At 46.5% G+C, this 19,844-nt stretch overlaps 2 protein-coding genes, 1 long non-coding RNA gene and 2 other non-coding genes across 8 annotated transcripts; 4 read left to right on the forward strand and 1 right to left on the reverse strand.

Annotated features, from left to right (window-relative positions):
• Positions 1–5,186: 5,186 nt before the first annotated feature.
• On the forward strand, positions 5,187–5,383 carry LOC111591461 (U2 spliceosomal RNA). Its single transcript, XR_004858087.1, has one exon. It is a non-coding gene; the product is annotated as a U2 spliceosomal RNA (small nuclear RNA).
• Positions 5,384–6,479: 1,096 nt separating this feature from the next.
• LOC111591483 (U2 spliceosomal RNA) lies at positions 6,480–6,675 on the forward strand. The gene has a single exon (XR_004858092.1). It is a non-coding gene; the product is annotated as a U2 spliceosomal RNA (small nuclear RNA).
• A 1,003-nt stretch (positions 6,676–7,678) lies between these two features.
• Positions 7,679–8,370, forward strand: LOC100275023 (uncharacterized). The gene is made up of 2 exons (NR_147611.1): positions 7,679–7,730; positions 7,835–8,370. It is a non-coding gene; the product is annotated as an uncharacterized lncRNA (long non-coding RNA).
• Positions 8,371–8,669: 299 nt separating this feature from the next.
• LOC100383750 (uncharacterized) lies at positions 8,670–12,824 on the reverse strand. Its single transcript, NM_001362127.1, has 6 exons — positions 12,534–12,824; positions 11,969–12,101; positions 11,676–11,779; positions 10,898–11,042; positions 10,670–10,810; positions 8,670–10,553 (listed from the first exon to the last, which is right to left on the reverse strand). Exons 1-6 carry the CDS (start codon positions 12,572–12,574, stop codon positions 9,060–9,062), a joined length of 2,058 nt encoding a protein of 685 aa, NP_001349056.1. The 5' UTR covers positions 12,575–12,824; the 3' UTR covers positions 8,670–9,059.
• Positions 12,825–14,325: 1,501 nt separating this feature from the next.
• LOC100381644 (putative choline kinase 2) lies at positions 14,326–18,993 on the forward strand. 4 transcript variants are annotated; one of them, XR_004857599.1, is made up of 4 exons: positions 14,326–15,364; positions 15,452–15,504; positions 15,718–15,856; positions 16,474–18,993. XR_004857599.1 is itself a non-coding variant. In NM_001174459.1 (2 exons), exon 1 carries the CDS (start codon positions 14,576–14,578, stop codon positions 15,362–15,364), a length of 789 nt encoding a protein of 262 aa, NP_001167930.1. In that variant the 5' UTR covers positions 14,498–14,575; the 3' UTR covers positions 15,452–16,026. The 4 variants fall into 4 exon arrangements, 1 of the variants encoding a protein (NP_001167930.1); XR_564994.4 differs by having other exon boundaries at positions 15,718–18,790; XR_004857600.1 differs by lacking the exon at positions 15,452–15,504 and having other exon boundaries at positions 14,332–15,364.
• The last annotated feature ends 851 nt before the right edge of the window (positions 18,994–19,844 follow it).

The following is a 19,844-nucleotide window of genomic DNA, read 5'->3' on the forward strand; positions in this document are numbered from 1 at the left end:
TGGAGGAGATTGACATAGGAGATGGTAGAATTCCAAGGCCGACTTTTGTAAACAAGACCCTGGAGACCGATTCTAGAAATGAGATGATCGGTCTATTGAAAGAATATTCAGATTGCTTTGCTTGGAATTATACTGAGATGCCTGGATTAAGCCGAGAGATCGTAGAGCATCGGTTGCCTATTAAATCTGGTTTCAGACCTTTCAAGCAAAGAGCTAGAACATTTCGTCCAGATCTTCTCCCACGCATCAAGGACGAAATCCACCGGCTGCTAGAAGCTGATTTTATCAGACCTTGCAGATACGCAGAGTGGGTCTCCAATATTGTGCCGGTGGAGAAGAAGGAGACAGGTAAACTTAGAGTATGCATTGATTTTCGCAATTTAAATAGAGCAACTCCTAAAGACGAATATCCTATGCCCATAGCCGACACATTAATTAATAATGCATGAAGAAATAAAATTATTAGCTTCCTTGATGGTAATGCCGGATATAATCAGATTTTCATGGCCGAAGAAGATACGTCTAAAACGGCCTTTATATGTCCAGGCTTCATTGGTTTATTTGAGTGGGTTGTCATGACATTTGGTCTGAAAAATGCTGGTGCTACTTATCAGAGGGCTATGAATTTGATCTTCCATGAATTGTTAGGAAACACTGTGGAAGTTTACATTGATGATATTGTAGTCAAATCGGCTGAGTTTAGTTCTCATATAGCTGATTTGCGTAAAGCCTTTGATAAAATGCGTCAGTATGGTTTGAAAATGAACCCACGTAAATGTGCTTTTGGAGTGTCGGCTGGTAAGTTTTTAGGATTTGTCATACATGAACATGGTATAGAAATAGACCCTGACCGAATCAAGTCTATTCGGAATGTGGGACCTCCGACCTGTAAGGTCGAGGTACAGAGGTTTCTCGGCAAAGTGAATTATTTACGAAGGTTTATTTCTAATCTAGCCGGGAAGATTGATGCGTTCACCCCTATTCTTCGGCTTAAGAATGATGCCGAATTCGCTTGGGGGGCAGAACAGCAAGAAGCATTTGATCTCATCAAAAAATACTTATCTTCGGCTCCCGTATTAAAAGCACCACGAGCAGGAGTACCATTCCGATTATACATTGCAGCTGAGGACAAGGTCATTGGGGCTGTTCTGACACAAGAAACCGAGGGGAAGGAGCATGTGGTGACATATCTAAGCCGAAGGTTGGTGGATGCTGAAACAAGGTACACTTTTATTGAAAAGTTATGCTTATGCTTGTTTTTTGCATGCACCAAATGTAGATGTTATTTACTGTCTAGTCATTGTACTGTTTCTGGTCAAGCCGATGTGATCAAATACATGTTGCATAACCCAATTATGAGTGGTAGAATTGGTAAGTGGGCTTATGCACTCGTAGAATATGACTTGGCCTATGAACCATTGAAATCTATGAAAGGTCAAGTCATAGCGGATTTCATTGTAGAACATCGGGTTAATGATATTCATGAACTAGACATGTCTTACCTCACTATTACTCCTTGGACTTTATATTTTGATGGATCGGTTTGCAATGAAGGGCAAGGAATTGGCATTGTGCTTGTTTCACCAAGTAATGTCTCCTTTGACTTCTCTAGCCGATTGAAAACTTATTGCACTAATAATCAAGCTGAATATGAGGCCCTCCTATTCGGCTTAGAACTTTTAAATGGTATGGGAGTAAAACATGTGAAGGTATTTGGTGATTCTCAGCTGGTTGTCCAACAAGTGTTAGAAGAATATCAATGTCTTGATGGTACTCTAAATAGTTATCTTGAGAAATGTTGGAGCATAATCCATTCTTTTGACGAGTTCAGTATTCGGCATATCTCTAGAGTTGAGAATCATAGATCTAACAACTTGGCACAAGATGCATCAGGCTATCGGATAAAGAGAGGGAAATTTCACAAAACTGAAAATCTGATAACCAGTGCAGAGCCAAATTCCCAGGTCGCGGACCGTCCGCGTGTTGTTGCCGGACCGTCCGAGGTTACCAGAAAGGTTCTCTTAATCGATTCGGCTGACAATGAAGCCGATGCAAGTGATTGGAGGACACCTATATTTAATTATTTGCAAAATCCCAATATCAGGACAGATAAGAACATTCGGCGAACAGCTTTCAAGTATGTTTTGATGAGTGATGAACTTTACCGCCGAACTGTTAATGATGTCCTGCTTAAGTGCTTGGGCCCAGATGATGCTATATTAGCCATGGCCGAAGTACATGAAGGAATTTGTGGTACCCATCAATCAGCTCCAAAGATGAAGTGGTTGTTGCGAAGGTCTGGTTTTTATTGGCCTAGTATGACAGCTGATTGTTTCAAGTACTACAAGGGGTGCCAAGTGTGTCAAAAATTCGGCGACCTACAGTTGGTCCCTGCAGCCGAATTACATCCTATCATCAAGCCTTGGCCATTCAGAGGATGGGGATTAGACTTTATTGGAGAAATTCATCCTTCATCATCAAAGGGGCATCGGTTTGTGTTAGTTGCCACTGACTATTTCACCAAATGGACTGAAGCCGTTGCTCTAAAAAACATGACGCACAAGGAGGTAATTGAGTTTATAACTGAGCATATTATTCATAGATTCGGCATTCCCCAGACCTTGACTACAGATCAAGGTACTTCTTTTATGTCAAAGGAGGTACGTGAATTTGCTGAATTATACAGAATTAAGCTGCTTAATTCGTCTCCATATTATGCTCAGGCCAATGGACAGGCCGAGTCTAGTAATAGGACATTGATTAATTTGATAAAGAAGAAGGTATCTGATAATCCTAAACATTGGCATAAGATTTTGTCTGAAGCTTTATGGGCTCATAGAATATCTAAACATAGTGCTACTAAAGTATCTCCTTTTGAGCTTGTCTATGGGCAGGAAGCAGTGTTACCTGTGGAAATAAGTTTGAATGCTGTCAAGTTTGCGAGACAAAATGATCTAACTGCTACTGATTATTATGATTCAATGATGGATAATATTGATGAGGTGACCGACAAGAGGATGATAGCTTTGGGAGCAATAGAAAAGGACAAGATCATGGTAGCCAGGGCCTACAATAAGAAAGTCAAAGCAAAGTCGTTTCAAGTAGGGGATCTGGTGTGGAAGACCATCTTGCCTCTAAGGAATAAAGACCGGAAGTTTGGAAAATGGTCGCCAAGCTGGGAGGGTCCTTATAAAGTAAAACAGATAATGTCTGGTAACGCCTATTTGCTACAAACATTACAAGGCAAGGATTTACCAAAGGCTTTGAATGGGCGTTTCCTCAAACAATACCATCCTAGTATGTGGCAAGATGCCTAAGAGAACCGATGTGATCACATCGAGTTAGTTGCTTTTGGTTCGCCCAGCTCCACCAAAAGGCAGGGGGGCATATGTTCGAACCAAAAGTGAGCGTGCGGACGGTCCGGCCCTGAGGCCGGACGGTCCGCGGTCCGGACGGTCCGCGCCTGTGGGCCGGACGGTCCGCGCGTGCGCAGAACAGATTAGGGTTCCGAGTTTTGTGCTACGGTTGTTAGCTATATTCGCGGGATTAGCTCGGAATCAGTTGTGTAAAGGGTCCAGCCCCCCTCCTCTATAAATAGAGAGGTCTACGGCCGATTTGTAATCATCAACAATCGAATCAATACAACTTTTATTCGCATTTTATCATAGGAGTAGTTCTAGTCTAGTTTAGGTTTAGCCTCTCAATCCTCAAATTCTCCGCCTCTCCTCGACTCTACGTCGATTAGAGGAGTCTAGGTCGGTCTACCCGAGCCTAGACACCACCTAGGATCTCTACTCCCCGACGGGGTCCCTCCCGGGAGCGAGATCCAGGCGCCGTCGGCGATCTTCCGCCGTCCCTGCGTACGCGCGGACCGTCCGGCCCCAGGGCGCGGACCGTCCGGCCGTCAGGCAGGAGCCCTAGCCGCGCACCAGGCCGCGGACCGTCCGGCCCCAGGCCGCGGACAGTCCGCCCTTGCGCAGAGAGCACCACCGCGCCTCGCACCAGGCCGCGGACCGTCCGGCCCCTGCACGCGGACCGTCCGCCCCTGTGCAGAAGGCACCGCCACGGTTCTTGTTGAGTGTTTGGCGCTCCAAAAAGGCGTCAACAAGTACATAGACTTGCATGGACACTACTAGGTGTAAGTGTAGTATGGTGTTTACAAGATACAATGATGTCTCTCAAGATGACCATATTCTACAAACTTCGATGTACGACACACTCTGTCACTTAGACCATTGAACTTAGAAAAACATGAAAACAAATCATTAAACTTTACCGACTTGTAAAACAACATTCAAAACCGGATCTACTCGAAACGTATTTGCAAATTTATAAATTTCAGTTAACTGTTTTCTATCTCAGAGCATGACGGCGGCTGGAGCCATTGAATACAAATATACAATCCATTTATAGGTTATGAAAAGCATTCAAGAGTTCAGTTGTAAGGGGAAACTAATTGGCTAGTATGTTATTGATCGCCGGTAGGATATGAAATGCATACATGCTTCTGGACAGCTGTTGTTTAGCCTAAGCAAGGATAGCTGTTGTTCTGGTGTACGCAATGAAAGATGATCGTATAAAGGAGTCTCTTCTCTCGTGTATGTCAATATAGACGATTAATGGATTTGAAATATTGCTACAGCTTAACTTTATTTCATGCCTTTGTGCTGGTACTCTCCTGTTTTTTTATCAGAGATATGCTTGTGTTGGAGGAATGCAACTAAACCTAACCTAGACCGGGAAATACTGAGCTGCATGCATAAAGCAGGAACTCTTGACTAGCTTGATACTTAGAAAAATAGCGAGACGGTGATGCAATAAAACTACATGATTAGCGAGACGGTGATGCAATAAAACTACATGAAGTTTTACAAGTCCGACAAGTAACTCGAGCTTCTGGGATCGTCCCTTCATTGGTTGGTGATTACCTCTCGATAAACGCTCGGCCCACATGTCAGCTGTGTATGTGCTAGTGCACAGGGCGACGGGCCGCACGAGCAGCGTGGGCTGCAACCTTCGTAACGGGCCGCGCGAAAACATCTTACCGGACGGCCGAGCCACAGCGCTGCGCTGCGCAGCTCCACGCCGCTTACGGTACCCCGCAGATAGCACCAACTCGCTCGCTGAAAGAAGACGAGGCAATAGAAGCAGGCTACAAAAGAAGGCGCAGGGCATCGTTCCAACTCATACCTTTCTCGGCCTTTTGGCTAAGATCAAGTGTAGTATCTGTTCTTATTAGTTTAATATCTGATATGTGGACCATGTGTCCACTTTGATATTAAATTTATTTTTTGTGGGAGAGGAATCACAACAGTGGCTTGCCACTGGGTTCCTCAAGCGTCGTCCGGCCGTTGCACTATTGGCTGGACGAGGCGCACCCCAACCAATACCAATTCAAAAATTGATTGTATTACTTAATTAATAAGGGAACTTTAAATCTTTTGGCGGAAGAATAATATTGTCGTTTCTTGATGCGTACATGGTCAAAAATAATAATATTTTTGTTTCTTGATTTGGTGGGATATACATGGGCGTTGTTTCTGGTTCCAACTCTACTGTACCAGGACAACGGTTTGGACATGGGTTCTGAATGCTGGGCTTTAATATGTCAATGAGTTGTATCCACCCAATCCATAAAGGACGAGGGAGCTATATCTGTGTTGTCAATCCATTTTCTTTATTTGTTTAAACATTTAATGGTTATTGTCAGAATTTTCAAGTACTTTGCTAACACCTATTTCCTTCTCTTTTTTTTTTCTGCAGATTGATGTACTAAAGGCGAATAGGCAATCCGCAACGTTGATGCTGAATTAAGCATAGAGTATCACGTGAAATGAATTGTGGTGAGGAGTGTCAAAATCAACAGAATATCTGTTTTTGAAAATCAATTGGATGACCTAGAACCAGAAGAAGCTGTGGCTTATGCACTCGTCTTCCAACACCAGGATATCAAGATGTGCATGCCTAAAGCAAGAAGTCTTAACTTAGCTTGAAAAAGTAGTGTGACGGCGATGCAATAAAATGCTATAAAGTCTTACAGGTCAAGCAAGTAGCTAAGAGCTTACGATTACGAACCATCGTTAAGACGAAGTCAGGCCAGTAACCCGAGCTTTTAGTCTAGCCTTTTATTATTAGGGTCGTGGCTTCCTCGGTTCATGATTTTAACCTGTTGATGAACGCCCGCCCCACATGCCAGCTGTGTTACTTCTCTTCGGACAGAAGCAAGAGCAAAGCCAAAGAGCATGTCCTTGTCGTCCTAGTCCATAAGGCCAATTGCTGGGCTGGGCTGCGCGAACAGCGTGCGCTGCAACCTTCGTAACGGGCCGGGAGAAAACGTCCGGGCAGCCGAGGCGCCGAGCCACAACGCTCCGCCCCGCTTCCGCTTCCGGTTTCATAGGATAGTACCAGCTCGGCAGCCCTTGGTGGGTGAGGCAACCGAAGCAGACTACAAAAGAAGGTGCAGGGCACCGTCACAATTCATACCTTTCTCGGCCTTTTGGCTAAGATCAAGTGTAGTATCTGTTCTTATCAGTTTAATATCTGATATGTGGACCATGTGTTCACTTCGATATTAAATGTATTTTTTGTGGGGAGGGACCACAACAGTGGCTTGCCACTGGGTTCTTCGAGCGTCGCTCGGCCGTTGCACTACAGGCTGAGCCAGGCGCGCCCCAACCAAAGCGAAATTAAATTATTGGAGTTCACAGTCTACAAGATCAGAAATGCCAACAAAGCTCACAGGCCATTACTACTCCATCACAGGCCACCAACTTAACTTATAGGCACGAAAAAGGGCAGGCTACACAACAGTTTAACAGGCCACCAACTGAACTTACCAAAATGACCAGCCATCAGACACTTAATATATCACCCCCTAAACAAGTTTACATACTGCCCTTAAGACAGCAAATCCTTGAGGCTTCTTCTAACCACTTTAGCCTTGTTCTTTCTTAGGTGCCTTGGTCTTCTTAGGTGCCAGCACGTATTAGATGGACCAGCAGTGTCAACTCCAGCACTAGTTGGCTTTATTGTCATGTTAGCATCTGCCTAACTCTGCATCAGGAGGAAGCAACCACACAGAGAGGCTCCAGTCCAGTGCATCACATTCAGCATCATCATCCATATCCATGCAAATTGCCTTATCAATCACTTCAATTATTACAATATAAACACGCACGCACATCCCTGTACGTGTCCGCTGCTGACAGTTGGCTCATCCAGGCAGAAAATGGTACTAGTGTAAATAAAGGAGAGATAAAGATACAATGATAGATTTCTAAATAGGCAAACTATCGTATTTTAAAATCTAGAAAATTATAATGGCATGGATTCAAATAAATAAATAAATAACCCTGTCAGCATGGGGGGCCTTTGCGACCCCGACTAGAAAAAGGCAGCCACGCTCGCTCAGGCGAAGAACGAGGGAGGAGGACGCGCAGGCGCAGCAGAGTCCAAAACCGAGAGCCGGAGAAAAGCACTGCACGACCGACGGCGATGACGACGACCAACGAGGCGAACAAAACAAGCAGCTGCCGGTTCCCAACGCGACGCGACAATGGGCGCCCGTCGTTGCCACCGCCGCCCGTTTGCGGCCTCCGCCTCCCAGTAGATGGTTCCGATGCTACCTACTAATTTATAGATGTATATAATGTACAAGTAAGCACCGGCGACGAGAGCTAACGCTTCAGGCCGCACATGCACCGTAGCCGTCGTCCACAGAACCTCGCATGGTGAGCACGTCGTCACGTGGTTTCTCGCTGCATTTCGTGCCTAGCTAGCTAGCTAGCTAAGCTAGTCTGCTAACGCGGTCGTCGGCGCTGTTGCGTGCACGCAGGGCCTCCTGCCGCTGTTCCTCCGGGCTGTCGCGAGGCTGGCTGCGTGCCTGGCGAGCCGGCCGCTGCCCGAGACGGCGGCGACCGTACTGTTCCACGCCGGGGCGCTGCCGCGGGACCCCGCGCTGGAGCGCCTGGTCTGCGACGACGTGCTCGACGGCGGCGGCGGCGGCGAAGGCGACTGCGACATCCTGCGTTTCGTCGTCGGCGTCATGAGGTCCTTGGGCTAGCCGTCAGCCACACCTGCACTGCACCTGCACGGCTGCACGGCCAGAGTTCTTCAAGACATGCGCTGCTGACCGCTGGAGTGCTGACTTTGCCCTCCGTTCTTTTTTTTTCTCTCTCTCTTTTGATTGGCAAACTAGTATGACCTAGCTACCAGTTTGGCCTCAGTGTCAATGGTCTGAATCAAAGGTACAAATGACACCCCCAAAAAAAAGCACTTCACGATTTCTTTCATCTATCTATAACAATATTGGAACAAGACTAGCAGTTGTTTCGGTTGAAACTATGACCTAGTACATATATAAAATTGATTCGAAGAACCCGATCCCCCCGTACATATATAAAAAAAGATCGATTGGGCAATCCAAGAAAGAAGAATACCGCACAATGCAAGAACGTGCCCCCGAATGATTTTGCAGCAGAAGCTGTCGGTCGGCACCGCCAGATGCAACAACCGTCACATGCCCTTCTCCTCTCCCAGGAGAGACTAAAAAAAAAACAAGGAACCAGCAAGCAATGCCTGCCGCCAGGCTGCCTGATTTTCGCTGAAGAAAACGGCATTTGCTCCGGCCTCATCAGCAAATGGAGGGAAAACTTATAATAAAAGAAGGAATTTCTTTATCATCGTAGCAGCATCAATGGACATCTTACACACCAACAGTATCTGTTCTATGAGTACAACAAACAACCACATCCAGATCGCTGTAGCTGGCTATCGGTATGGTAGTATGGTATCCCTATGAATTGCCACATCTTAACAACTCTTCCTGATGACAATACTCTACCACCAAGACACACTCAGAGCAACACGAGAACAAGTATACCACCAAGACAAAAAAAAATTGCTGCGAAAACAGGCCACAGTTGTATCTCCTCGAGTGTCCTCTTATCCCCCGTGAGGCCGTGACTCGCAGGCACCACCAGGTTTCAGATTCCATGGTAGAGGTTTGTTCCTGAAACAACAGAAGCGTCGCTGAAGGGCAGTCAGTCTTGGGGCACAGCTCACGCGTTCCTCAGAGCACTGATGCGCGCGGCGAGTTCGTCGAAATCCGGCATGCTCGGATGCACGTTCCCCCTCGACATCTCTGGCTGCATGGACATGGACCGAGCAGGGGGCTTCGCCTTCGCCTTTGCCTTGGGGCTTGCGGATTCTGAAGGCAAGGATGCGGCTCTTTCAGGGCGGTGTGCAGATGCTCCTCCTCCTTTGCTAGACAGTTCTCCGGCTCCGTCGCCGCGCTGGTCGTCTCGTGGGAACAGGGTCCGGGACTTGTTGGCTCTCTCCTTGCGCTCCTCCCTGTCCAGCCCTTTCTTGCTGTAGTGCATCAGAAGCTTGTCCATCATCCTCTCCTCGTCGTCGCCGCGGCCTCCTGCCTTGCGAGGATCAGCGCTCCGGCTCCTGTGTTTCCTGTGCGAACTGGGGGCTCGGGGCAGGAGGTTGCCGAAATCGATCGATGTGTTCACATCGTCGCCATCAGACTCGTGGCCTTCGCTGGCCCAATTGTAGTCACTGCCGCTCGTCGATCCGTTCTGCCTGCTTTTGTGCTTTCTTCGCTCGCTAGGAACTCGATGAAAAGGCCTCGCGTTGTTGATATCGTCATCGACCCCCATGCCTTCTAAGGGTGGTACAACATGGGCAACTCTCTGGTCATGATTGTCATGGGCACCATTCCTCTTGCTTGAGTGTCTTCTTCGGCCATCAGGTGCTTGGTTTGCCATCTTTTCCTCCATTCCAGCATATTCATCAGCATGTGCAGGTGGTCTTGGAACCCTACTTCTCACGGAGACAGGATCATAGATTGGTTCACGCTTCTGGTAAATTGTTTCTTCGGTGCCACTCTGCTTGTGGCCATTTGCGCCTTGATTTGCATGTTTTTCAAAATTTGGCTTAACATAAGGAGGACGCATATTGGTTGCCTTCTCTGGCACAGGCTGCCTGTCTTCAGCAACCTTCTCGCCCATTGGTGCTCTGTAGGGCTTAGAATAAGGAGGAGGCTTGTTCACTGCTTTACCATTCAAGGTGGAAATTGGATCAATTTCTTGTTTTTCTATGCCCAGAGTTTTAAGCCCCAGGTCAGCATGACCCCAACTACGATCGGGGCCACCGGAAGGTTTCATCGCACCAACATCCTGTTTTTTCAAGCCATTGATGTCTAACACCTCCACATCCATCAGTTCCCTCCGACGGTCACTATCCTTTTTGCCAGATTTCTTCATTTCTTTCTGACCATTCTTTTCTTTCATGTCCAAAGGAGGCAAAGGATTATCCACGTGCCTTCTCTCACTAGGTTTATCAGAGTAGTTCTTTCTGTTTTTTTCACCTAACTGGCCAATGCCATCAGGAACGACATGGATATCTTTGGGTTTTACGTTCATTTCCTGCTTCTGTTCATAGCCTTCAGGCATAGCTTTTGATTTTCTTTCATGAACAGCATGCCTATCAACCTTGTGTCCATCTCGTTCCATATCATGTTTAAGTGAACTCTTCTTTGGAAGATCCTGATGGCAAAAGAATGTGAAGATTAGGATTGAATGATGCATATATGCTTACCAAATGATTATTCAATGAGCCATTGCATATATCTGATAATGCAAAAAGATTATTAAAACCTTACATGTTTATTTTGAGAGCCACAAGTTATCTTCCATTGCAGTGCCCTGCTATCAAATGGAACTGAGAATTCTTCAGCAACACGTTTCATTACTCGCAACTTCTCTTCATCAGTAAATGATTTATTCTGGAGGTTCTGAACAAACTGTTGCACAGAAAAATTAAGTTAATCCATATGTTCCAACCAATTGAGTTCAGCTCAAATATAAGAAAAGCAAAAGCATTTCAGCACCTCAGAATTAACAAAAGGCTCGACAGAACTCCCATATCTCTCTGTGAATATATGTCTCAGATCACACAGTTCAGGCAAATCAGGAAATCTAGCGGCAGCAAATATTAGAGTAGACACAGCTTCCAAGGCTTCTTGCGGGCATTCACTGTTAAAGGAACATCACAGATTCAGTGACCAATTGCATAAGAAAGTCTTACTGTAATATTAATCGAAATGATAGATAAAACAACTAGATATTTTGATAGTGATACAAGTAAAAACACCCAAAGTAAAATATATTATCTACCATTGAAATTCTAGCATATCCCTAAGGCTCTGTTCGTTTTTATCAAACCCAGGGGGATTGAGAGCGATTGAATCCCCTACAAGTCAAAATCCCCCTCAATCCCCATGGATTAGGGATGAAACGAACAAAGCCTAAATGTGAACAACTGTGGTATTCATTTTTTTGGGATGAGAGAACAATGGTAGTATGCATGGTTAGTAAGAAAAATACAAAAAAGGAGGACCTGGTACACGTAAGAATCTACAAATCATGTACAGCTTTGGGATACTATGGGAATTGCTAAACCAGAAAGTCAAACATCACGTCAGTGGTTAGCTACCTTGACTGAAAAAATTTTCAATCTTAAACGTGACATATGCATGAGAACTGGAGTATGGCATGCCTTGAGCACAAATGAACAAGAAAATCATGTTATATAGCTATCAAACTATGCACTGAAGCAACTATCTCCAAACAAGACAACAGTGCATCACTTGAAGAACCGACAGTTACCTCTCTTTCTGCATGTGGCTGAGCTGCTTCACAATATATTCGCAGTACTCTTCTATCGTATCATAGCACGATGCTTGGTTCATCTCAATGATCAGCCCTTCCATCTGCAGTTCAGGGTAAACAGCAAAGTAACAGAAATCAGGAACATACCATTACAAACACCATCACATGTCTCCTGCATTTCGTCATAGGTTCCTCGGTGCGATTCAGCTTCGAAAAACCAACGTAGATCCGTCCGGTCCGATGCCACTGCACAATTCAGGTTTAAGCCTTGATAAGTGAGGACAGTTTACCCGTGCGAAGGCGTGCGATTCAAGGCCGCTGGTGAGGAGGTCAGCGACGTCCTTCTTGAGGAACTTGACCATCGCTTGCTTCTTCCGCCGCAGCAGATCCAGCCGGGTCCGGGTGCACTTGATCGCGTGCTTGCTACACCAAACAGCAACTAAATCAGCGGTTGGGGTAGTAGAAATCAAACAAATACAGGTGACAGGTCAAATCGAGAATGCAGGAATCTGGACAAACAGCGGGAAAGCAGAACACAGATCAAGAACAGGAGCAGGAACGCTCGCAAGTCCGGGGAACAGTTCCTTGAATTCGCAGAAGGAGATGAGAAGTGGAGCTAAAGGATTCGGATCGAGGGACGAGCGGAATGCGGCTAAACAAACATTCGCCCTCCCTTTCTCCAGGGCAAACAGAAAAGGCTGAACAGATCGCCGGCGAAGGAAGCTCAAAACAATCGATTTCGAGCTCGGGTGTCCAGAAAGAAAGAAAAAAAAACAGGCGGCAGGATTCGAGAACAGCCGGGCCTGAAGATCCCAGCCACGCGACAAACCGAACCGGCAGGGAGGATTCCTGTACCATTTGTTGTAGAACTTGGAGTTGAGCAGACTGTCGAACATCTTGCCCGGCTCCCTCGGTGGTCGGCGGTCCCCTCTCCTGCGCTTCTCTCTGCTCCCTTCTCTTCGGCTCTTCTCCTACAGCTCCGCCCTCGGCTTTTAGCCAGTGGCAGAGGAGGTGGTGGGAGGCACGCAGAGCGGCAGAGGCAGAGGCGGGGCGGCCAAAGCTGCTGCGAGCTGTGGCGTCAAAGCATCAGAAAGAGGGGAGAAAAAGGGAGGAGAGAGAGAGAGAGAGGTGGTGGACTGGTGGTGGTGGTGGCCTGGTGGAGTGGGGGAAGATGGCTGGGTGGAGGTAGTGGAGAAGGAAGGAAAATATGAGCTGTTGATGAGGAGAAGCCAGGTGGCCATGACCAGCAGGTATCATTCTGCTGCATGCACTAGAAACGGTGGGTGAAGAAGCAACAGCGGTTACTGTTTCCGGAAATTTAAGTTCGTCGACTGCAGTTTGTGGTGCAATTACCACGTGATTGTCTGATTGAGGGAGTGTGGTGTATATCTGTTCAGGTGGCCGTAGAAAGTGCAGAGAAAACGGGACGGTTAAGTTTCTTTTTTCAAAGTGTAAGATCTGTTTGGAAACACCTTGTTTTTAAGAAACTAGTTTATGAAAACTACCTAGTTTTTAAGAAGGAACAATTGAATCTATACCATTAAAAGATCCAAACTTTAGATATATACCATGGACCCCACATGGCATTGACTCATGAGGCATCTTGCTTGTTTTATGTTCATATATTAATTTGATAAAAATTAAATATACTTGGTACCTAACTATATATGATGTTAATTATAAAAAAATGTGTCTTAGATTTAAATCCTAGGTCCGCCACAGCATCAGACATATTGTGTGAGCCTATTTCAGCCTCTAATTCCTCAGTTCTCACCATCCAAACCCCTCAAAAAAAGACACATATCTCTAGAATAGTAGCAGGAGTTAAGGAACCATGCATGGTACAACACCCTTCTGTTTTGCATGATCTGTCCCCCCTCCCCTCCGCCGAATTAATTGGACACACTTTTCTCTTGGCTTTCTCATGAAGTAAAAGCACCAAAAAGAAATGGTAAAAAACAAAACCGCATTGAATATGCATGCCCCTTGTACTACGCTTGAGCTGTTGAGCGCACCCACACCACACATGTACAGAGACACAATTTATTAGTGGTGCACTCTCCTTTCCTTTCCTTTCCACTAGAGCGAGGCCCAGACTGCCCTCTGCCCACTCCAAGCTTCACATGCAATGGTTGCTGGTGGAGAATCCTAACCTAACCACACACACTCTCAGCTCTTAACGATGACAGCCGACAGGTATATTATACTATACTACTACGGCACAATAGATTACCGTAGAATAAATAGAAGCGCAACGAGCACACTAATCTATTGCTCTGACTACAAATCTACTACTCCACAGGTCGCCCCATTCATTCATCAGGTTGGTTTGCATTGTATCGATCTGGATTGGCACGAGGGGTTAACTGCGTGCGCGCGCACGTGGCAGGCGTCCAGAGGAGGAGGTATACACCGTACTAAAAAATTAGACGTGACTGACAGCGTTAATGTAAAAGTCTCCATATTTATGCGTAAGGTGTCTTAAAAGTGTTGTATTTTTTTTAGAACCAGTGCCTCTCTACTTACAGAAGGAGCAGCTAGGACTAGGAGGAGGCGCTATTATTCGGGCATGTTTGTGTTAGAGAATTTGGACTTTCCCTAAATAATCTCTACTACTCTTAAGCATACAACGTAGGCGTCCACATCTACCACATGGTGCACGGTTCTGCCTTCACCCCGACATCCTCTCCGCCACCAATGCTCTCCTCCACTCAGCTCCCCATCCGCGGAAGAATCAGATTCGATTCCGCGACAGCCGACAGTGACAGACCGCATTCCAAGCCCCCCAAAATCGCATTTCCCTCTCCGATCAAATCAAACTCAAACCGACACACGACTCACACGGCTTCTCCGCCTCCGCAGATCGCCGTCGCCTACTCGCGCCCCTCCACGCGTCGATGGCCGCCGCGGACCCGCCACCGCGCGAGAAGGTCGTGCCCACGCTGAAGCGCAGCGCCAGCATCGACCGGATACCGGTGGACGCGCGCCGCATCCTGCACCGCCTCGCCGGGGACCTCTGGGGCGGCGACATGGACCCCGGCGCGCTGGCCGTGTCCCAGCTCAGGGGCGCCATGACCAATGAGGTCTTCCGGATCACCTGGCTCGGCGGCGAGGCCGAGGGCAACGGCCCGCGCAAGGTGCTCGTGCGCATCTACGGCCGGGGCGTCGAGGTCTTCTTCGACCGTGCCGACGAGGTCCGCACCTTCGAGTGCATGTCGCGCCACGGCCAGGGGCCCCCGCCTCCTGGGCCGCTTTGCCAACGGCCGCGTCGAGGAGTTCATCAACTCCAGTGTACACTACGCCTCTACCACCCTAAATGCGTGATGTGTCTGCTCGGATCCAATCCGCGATTGGTTTTTGTCATGGCTCACTCGCGTGTTGCTCGCGTCCTGGCCTTGCCAAACCCTCTCCGCCGCGGATCTGCGCGACCCGGTAATGTCCGTCGTGATCTGCTGCCGCCATCAACGCCCTACTCCCCTCCTAGATCCCGTGATCTGCTACGAAGCTGCCATCAATGCCCTCCTCCCCCTTCGCTCAGCTCCCCCTCGCGCCTTCGATCCGCTACCGTGACCCGCTGCGAGGCGGCCATCAACGCCCATGTCCTCCTTCGCGCAGCTACCTTCCCAGGATCTCGGGCGCTCCTTCGTCGCCATACTTTTTGGTTCAGCGGGACGCCCAGCCCGTAGGTACTCACCCCGAACACTCTGCCTCTCGTTGTCCTGAGTTGTATTGCAAAGAGAATTAATCTGGCGAGATGTGTTTCTTGCATTCAGATCGTTGCCCTCAAGAAGTAATAGTCCATACAATACCTGGACTCGGCGCATGAGTATGACTAATCTTCTCAGATCAGATCTGTTAGATAAAAAAATAAATGGGAATTGCTTGGCACTTGGCATAATTAAAAGAATTCATTGCAGTAACCAATCTAACGTTTTATGTCCTACTGTTCTCATTTGATAGCAGCATATCTATACATGTCATCAGAATCATAAATACTTTGTTGGCAAGTTTTCTCTGAGCTGCATTCTCCTCGTTGTAGGGCCTAAGCTTTTGCTGATCACTTCAAGATGGCTCTGGACTGTTTCTTCGCTGTATGGTTTGTTGTGGGAAATGTGTGGGTGTTCGATGGACATTCTTCCGCCCATGACGCACCCAACCTGTACAGGTGTCGGTGAGAGGTATTCAAGTTGGAATTGGAATTGTAGGTTATAGTCCACTAGAAGAGGTTTTTTTTGTGCAGTGGAGCAAAACTAGCTGACTCGCTGTCAGAGCAAGACTTCCGCAAGGGGAACTCAAACTATTACCTATATGTGCATAATACATGGTTCAACTATCCTTGCTTTTAAACATCTCCTTGATCTTTGATACATTTTTTGGATTTTGCTCAAGTATTTGACATATACAAGGGTCCCATCCACGATGCTTGGAGCAAACTGCTTGATATATGCAAAATGGAACTATGCATATACGAGCAAAATGGAACTATGCATAGTTCCAGTTTTCTCTGTCTAAAATAACCATTAACTGTAGTTGATTAATGGGCTTGTTCAAGTACAGTGACGAGATAATTATTTCTCTGTCTAATCGTAGTTGCTGAATCAATAAGGAAAAACGCAACAGACCATGATAATAATGAGGCATTGTTCCTTTAAACCTTTACCAATAAATGTCGTGCGTGCCTAAAATATTGATCTTGCATTGATTAGAAAAGCATAATGTATTCTTAATTTCTATCTTTTCAAATTTCCAGTTATCAGATTTAATCACCCCTGCGTGTTGTATACTCGTATAATAGGGGTTGCCTCATGGGAAACTTGGCTGGGCCATTGATGAGGATTTTGGTTCGTTTGAGGCACTTGTGTAAAGAAGATGAATGCAGATGGCGCTGCTTTACAAGGGTCTAGATGGGTGGTATGTATATTATGCTTTGTTTATGTTTATCGAGAATAGTTGAAGGTGTGTTCTGTTGACCATTAACCTCATGCTTCTCTAAAGTGGTTAGCTTTGGATAAAGAGGCAAAAAAGCTTTCAGTTAAAACTACTAAAACTACAACTAATCAGGTGAAACATGTCGTCCATATCTGTTTGTTCTTCATATGATACAACATGGCTATTCCCAATTATCATTCTTGAATCTTGATCGAAGTCGTGTTAGTGACAACTTCCCTGTACCTAGGTGCCCATAGGCAAGCTTAATAGACACATGTCATCTTTCATGTTGCAATTGTTGTTCCAGAATGTGTCCATCTTTAAAAGGTAAGGAATTGGTTAGGCTTTTACTTCCATGGAATTTTTTACTTGCTAAAATGGGAACAAGTGGTTGGTGATGAAATGTAGATCTGCTCCTAAAAACTTCGAAGCAATCCTGAGGACATACATCAGTAAGTCATTCATTTTGACTGTGTTGATATTTGTAGTATGCCTTTTTGGATAGATGGTGTTGCATTCCTCTTATAACCATACTTGCTATTTTCTTATATGATTGAATAAATATGATTGTAGTTTACTGTTGTTCTCCCGTTATCTGAATCTTGACTCTAATCCCTTGGTGAGCTCATATGGGATATAATGTTGTAGCATTGAGGGTTTCATCCCAAGTTGTTTACTTCAGTGCTCGTGCATGTACCGAATAAAACTAGAACAGCTATTGACTCATTTCACCTTTTAGATGATTGTGTGTGTATGTCGTTTCACTTTTTATTCATTTGTGATCCAATTTGGTGCATGTACTGATTGAATTTGATCCGTCTGTTAATAAAATACTAATGTTTTACTATCCCGTTTAACACACCCGTTGTGTGTTTCTTGGGATTCCAATGTGTTTAGTATTTTTATGATAATTATGGGATATGCTACCATTTTGCATCTGTCTGTTATACATACTATATTCTTTTTGTACGGCGCACTTGTATTTGTTCCTATTTCATTCTCTCACCTGCTTTTTTCATGCTTCTCCTTTAGATGTACCATTGAACATACATACAACTAACCATAAGGGCACTAACATTTAGTTGAATATTTTGTATGTCGTTGGTCCATTGCAATGCACGGGCATCTAACTAGTGATTTCTATAAATTCCAAAGGCCTACTCACAGTTACGGTGGTTATTTTAGTACCATATTGCTATTTTAGGTGGAGTGAAGGTAACTTGAATAGTTGAGTTATCTTCACTTACTTGAAGCTATTGAGGATGGGAAAAAAGAACACACGCGTGCTCGCTTGCCTCGTCGGTCGGGACGGATTTGCTGCTCGATATTTTTGCATGCATGGAGAAAATTACGTTGGCATATTTTTGTGATCACACGGCTAATTATTTACCCTAGGAAAAAGGAGTCCTGGTATAGTGGGCTAGGGAGAGTGGGCCCACACGTGAACACCGAACACGCTCCTTTTTAAACGCCTCCCCGTACCCCGCTCCATAAATGCAAGAGGTTTAGGTACTGTTTGCGTACTCGGAGTGGGGGAGTAACTGCGCGATCCAAGGTACTGTGCTGTAGCAATTGTTGCCTAACCATAACCACTGACCAAACCATGCTACGAGACACTCCCGTACCCTGCCAGGTGGCAGGGCAGTAGGGTAGGGCACACAACAGCCGGGCGTCGGCAAGCCCAGCCCAGGCCTGCAGTGCCACACCTGCACTGCACCCCGTGAATCTTCTATCCTTCCTCTCTCCCTCCGTTACTCCTCCCTCCCACCCTCTTAACTCTGTGCACAGGCGGAGAGAGCCTCTGCAGGCCGTAGGAGAGCAGCGTTGTTGTAGCAGGGTGGTCGGGGTCGGGGTCGGGGGTAAGGTAAAGACAGCAAGTGGGCCCCCACCCACGGTTGCGATGTGTGTATGTAGTTGCAACGGTCTGGCCGCGAGCCTGATCGTACAAGGAGGACCCAGAAGCAAAGCAAACAAGAAGCTTGGCTGCTCTGGACTGCAACGGTCGACCCGGCCCGGGATTTCATGTGTCGCGGTCGCGGACGCTCTCGGCCTCGGCTTTTGCCGTGGGCCAGAGCAGAGCAGGACGGGGAAAGCCGGGGGAAAAAAAGGACCACCCGTCGGGTATATCTATCTATCTACTTTCTTTCTTTCTTTCTCTTGGCAGTTTGGCGTGCGGCGGATCCTGGCCGGCCACCGCATCTGCTGGAGCTTGGAGGAGTGCTTCACGGACTGCTTTTGGGTGTCGCTAATGATACGAGGATGAGACGCGTGCCGTTTTGTTTGTTTGTTTTTGTTTGTTTGTTGGTTGGTCATAAACATAATTGACCGGAGACCGAACCTACCATCTACGTTTACGTTGAGATTATAATCTGACTATATTATATAACCCGACCGACATCGACAACTCTTTACAGTTGATCCGGTCACATGTCTCGGGCAATCAAACTAGCCAGCCGTTTAGATTGTTTTTGATGTAGCGTATACTTTTTTTTTGGACTGTCATTAGCGACGTAATGTCATTCTAGTGGGTTTTGCATCGATTATCACTGTTATCAACTTGTTTTTATCTACATGTCGTCGTCTTGTTTTTTTTTATGTTTTCCCCTGCCGTGAAATAGAAGAACGTTGCTAAAATCCGCTCCAAATCATGCTGTCCGGTGTCTGTTAGTATGGTTCTAGTTCAGTCATTACGGATAGCGTTACTTTTATTACGGTTACGGAGGGCCGTTTCTTTTGCTAAATAAATAACAAAACTGGTACAGTAATATAAGATGAGGTTTACGTGGGCTTGCCGACGGGCAAAATCTCCCACCGTGCCTGGTAATGGGCTCCAGATCAAACGACTATAGGTCCATCCGTACTGGTCCAAAAAAAGGAACATCTAAATCGGCCCATCGCAGTCCTCTCCCTCCATTCATACTCTCGTCTGCTCCGATCCGCACCAGCCGTTGAGCCATGGCGCGCCGCCACCTCGCCCACCCCCCTCCACCTCCCGCTCCTCTCCCGCAGTCCCATTGCTCCCACCACCCGAACGCGCTATGCGCCTCCTCATCCACCCACGAGGTCCCAGCTGCGGCCGTCGAGGCCCCGGCCCCGTCGGCGCCCACCAACCCGTACATCTGTATCTGCGTCTGTTTTGTTCTGTTGCAACCAAAACTCTTTTGCATATCCGCTTTGATCCATTTTCTGATAGAAAAAAAAGCCACTTTCTCGATTCAAGATCTAGATCTCCGCTTC

The sequence above is a fragment of the Zea mays genome, chromosome 4, assembly GCF_902167145.1.
Source record: "Zea mays cultivar B73 chromosome 4, Zm-B73-REFERENCE-NAM-5.0, whole genome shotgun sequence".
NCBI lineage: Eukaryota > Viridiplantae > Streptophyta > Magnoliopsida > Poales > Poaceae > Zea > Zea mays.

Coding starts and splice junctions, on each gene's coding strand:
- LOC100381644 (NM_001174459.1), top strand. CDS start 14,576: ATGGCCGCCGCGGACCCGCCACCGCGCGAGAAGGTCGTGCCCACGCTG.
- LOC100383750 (NM_001362127.1), bottom strand. CDS start 12,574: ATGTTCGACAGTCTGCTCAACTCCAAGTTCTACAACAAATG. Junction 10,811..10,897: donor AGCCTTTTGTTAATTCTGAG/GTGCTGAAATGC, acceptor TCTGTGCAACAG/TTTGTTCAGAACCTCCAGAA. Junction 10,554..10,669: donor GTGGCTCTCAAAATAAACAT/GTAAGGTTTTAA, acceptor TTTTGCCATCAG/GATCTTCCAAAGAAGAGTTC.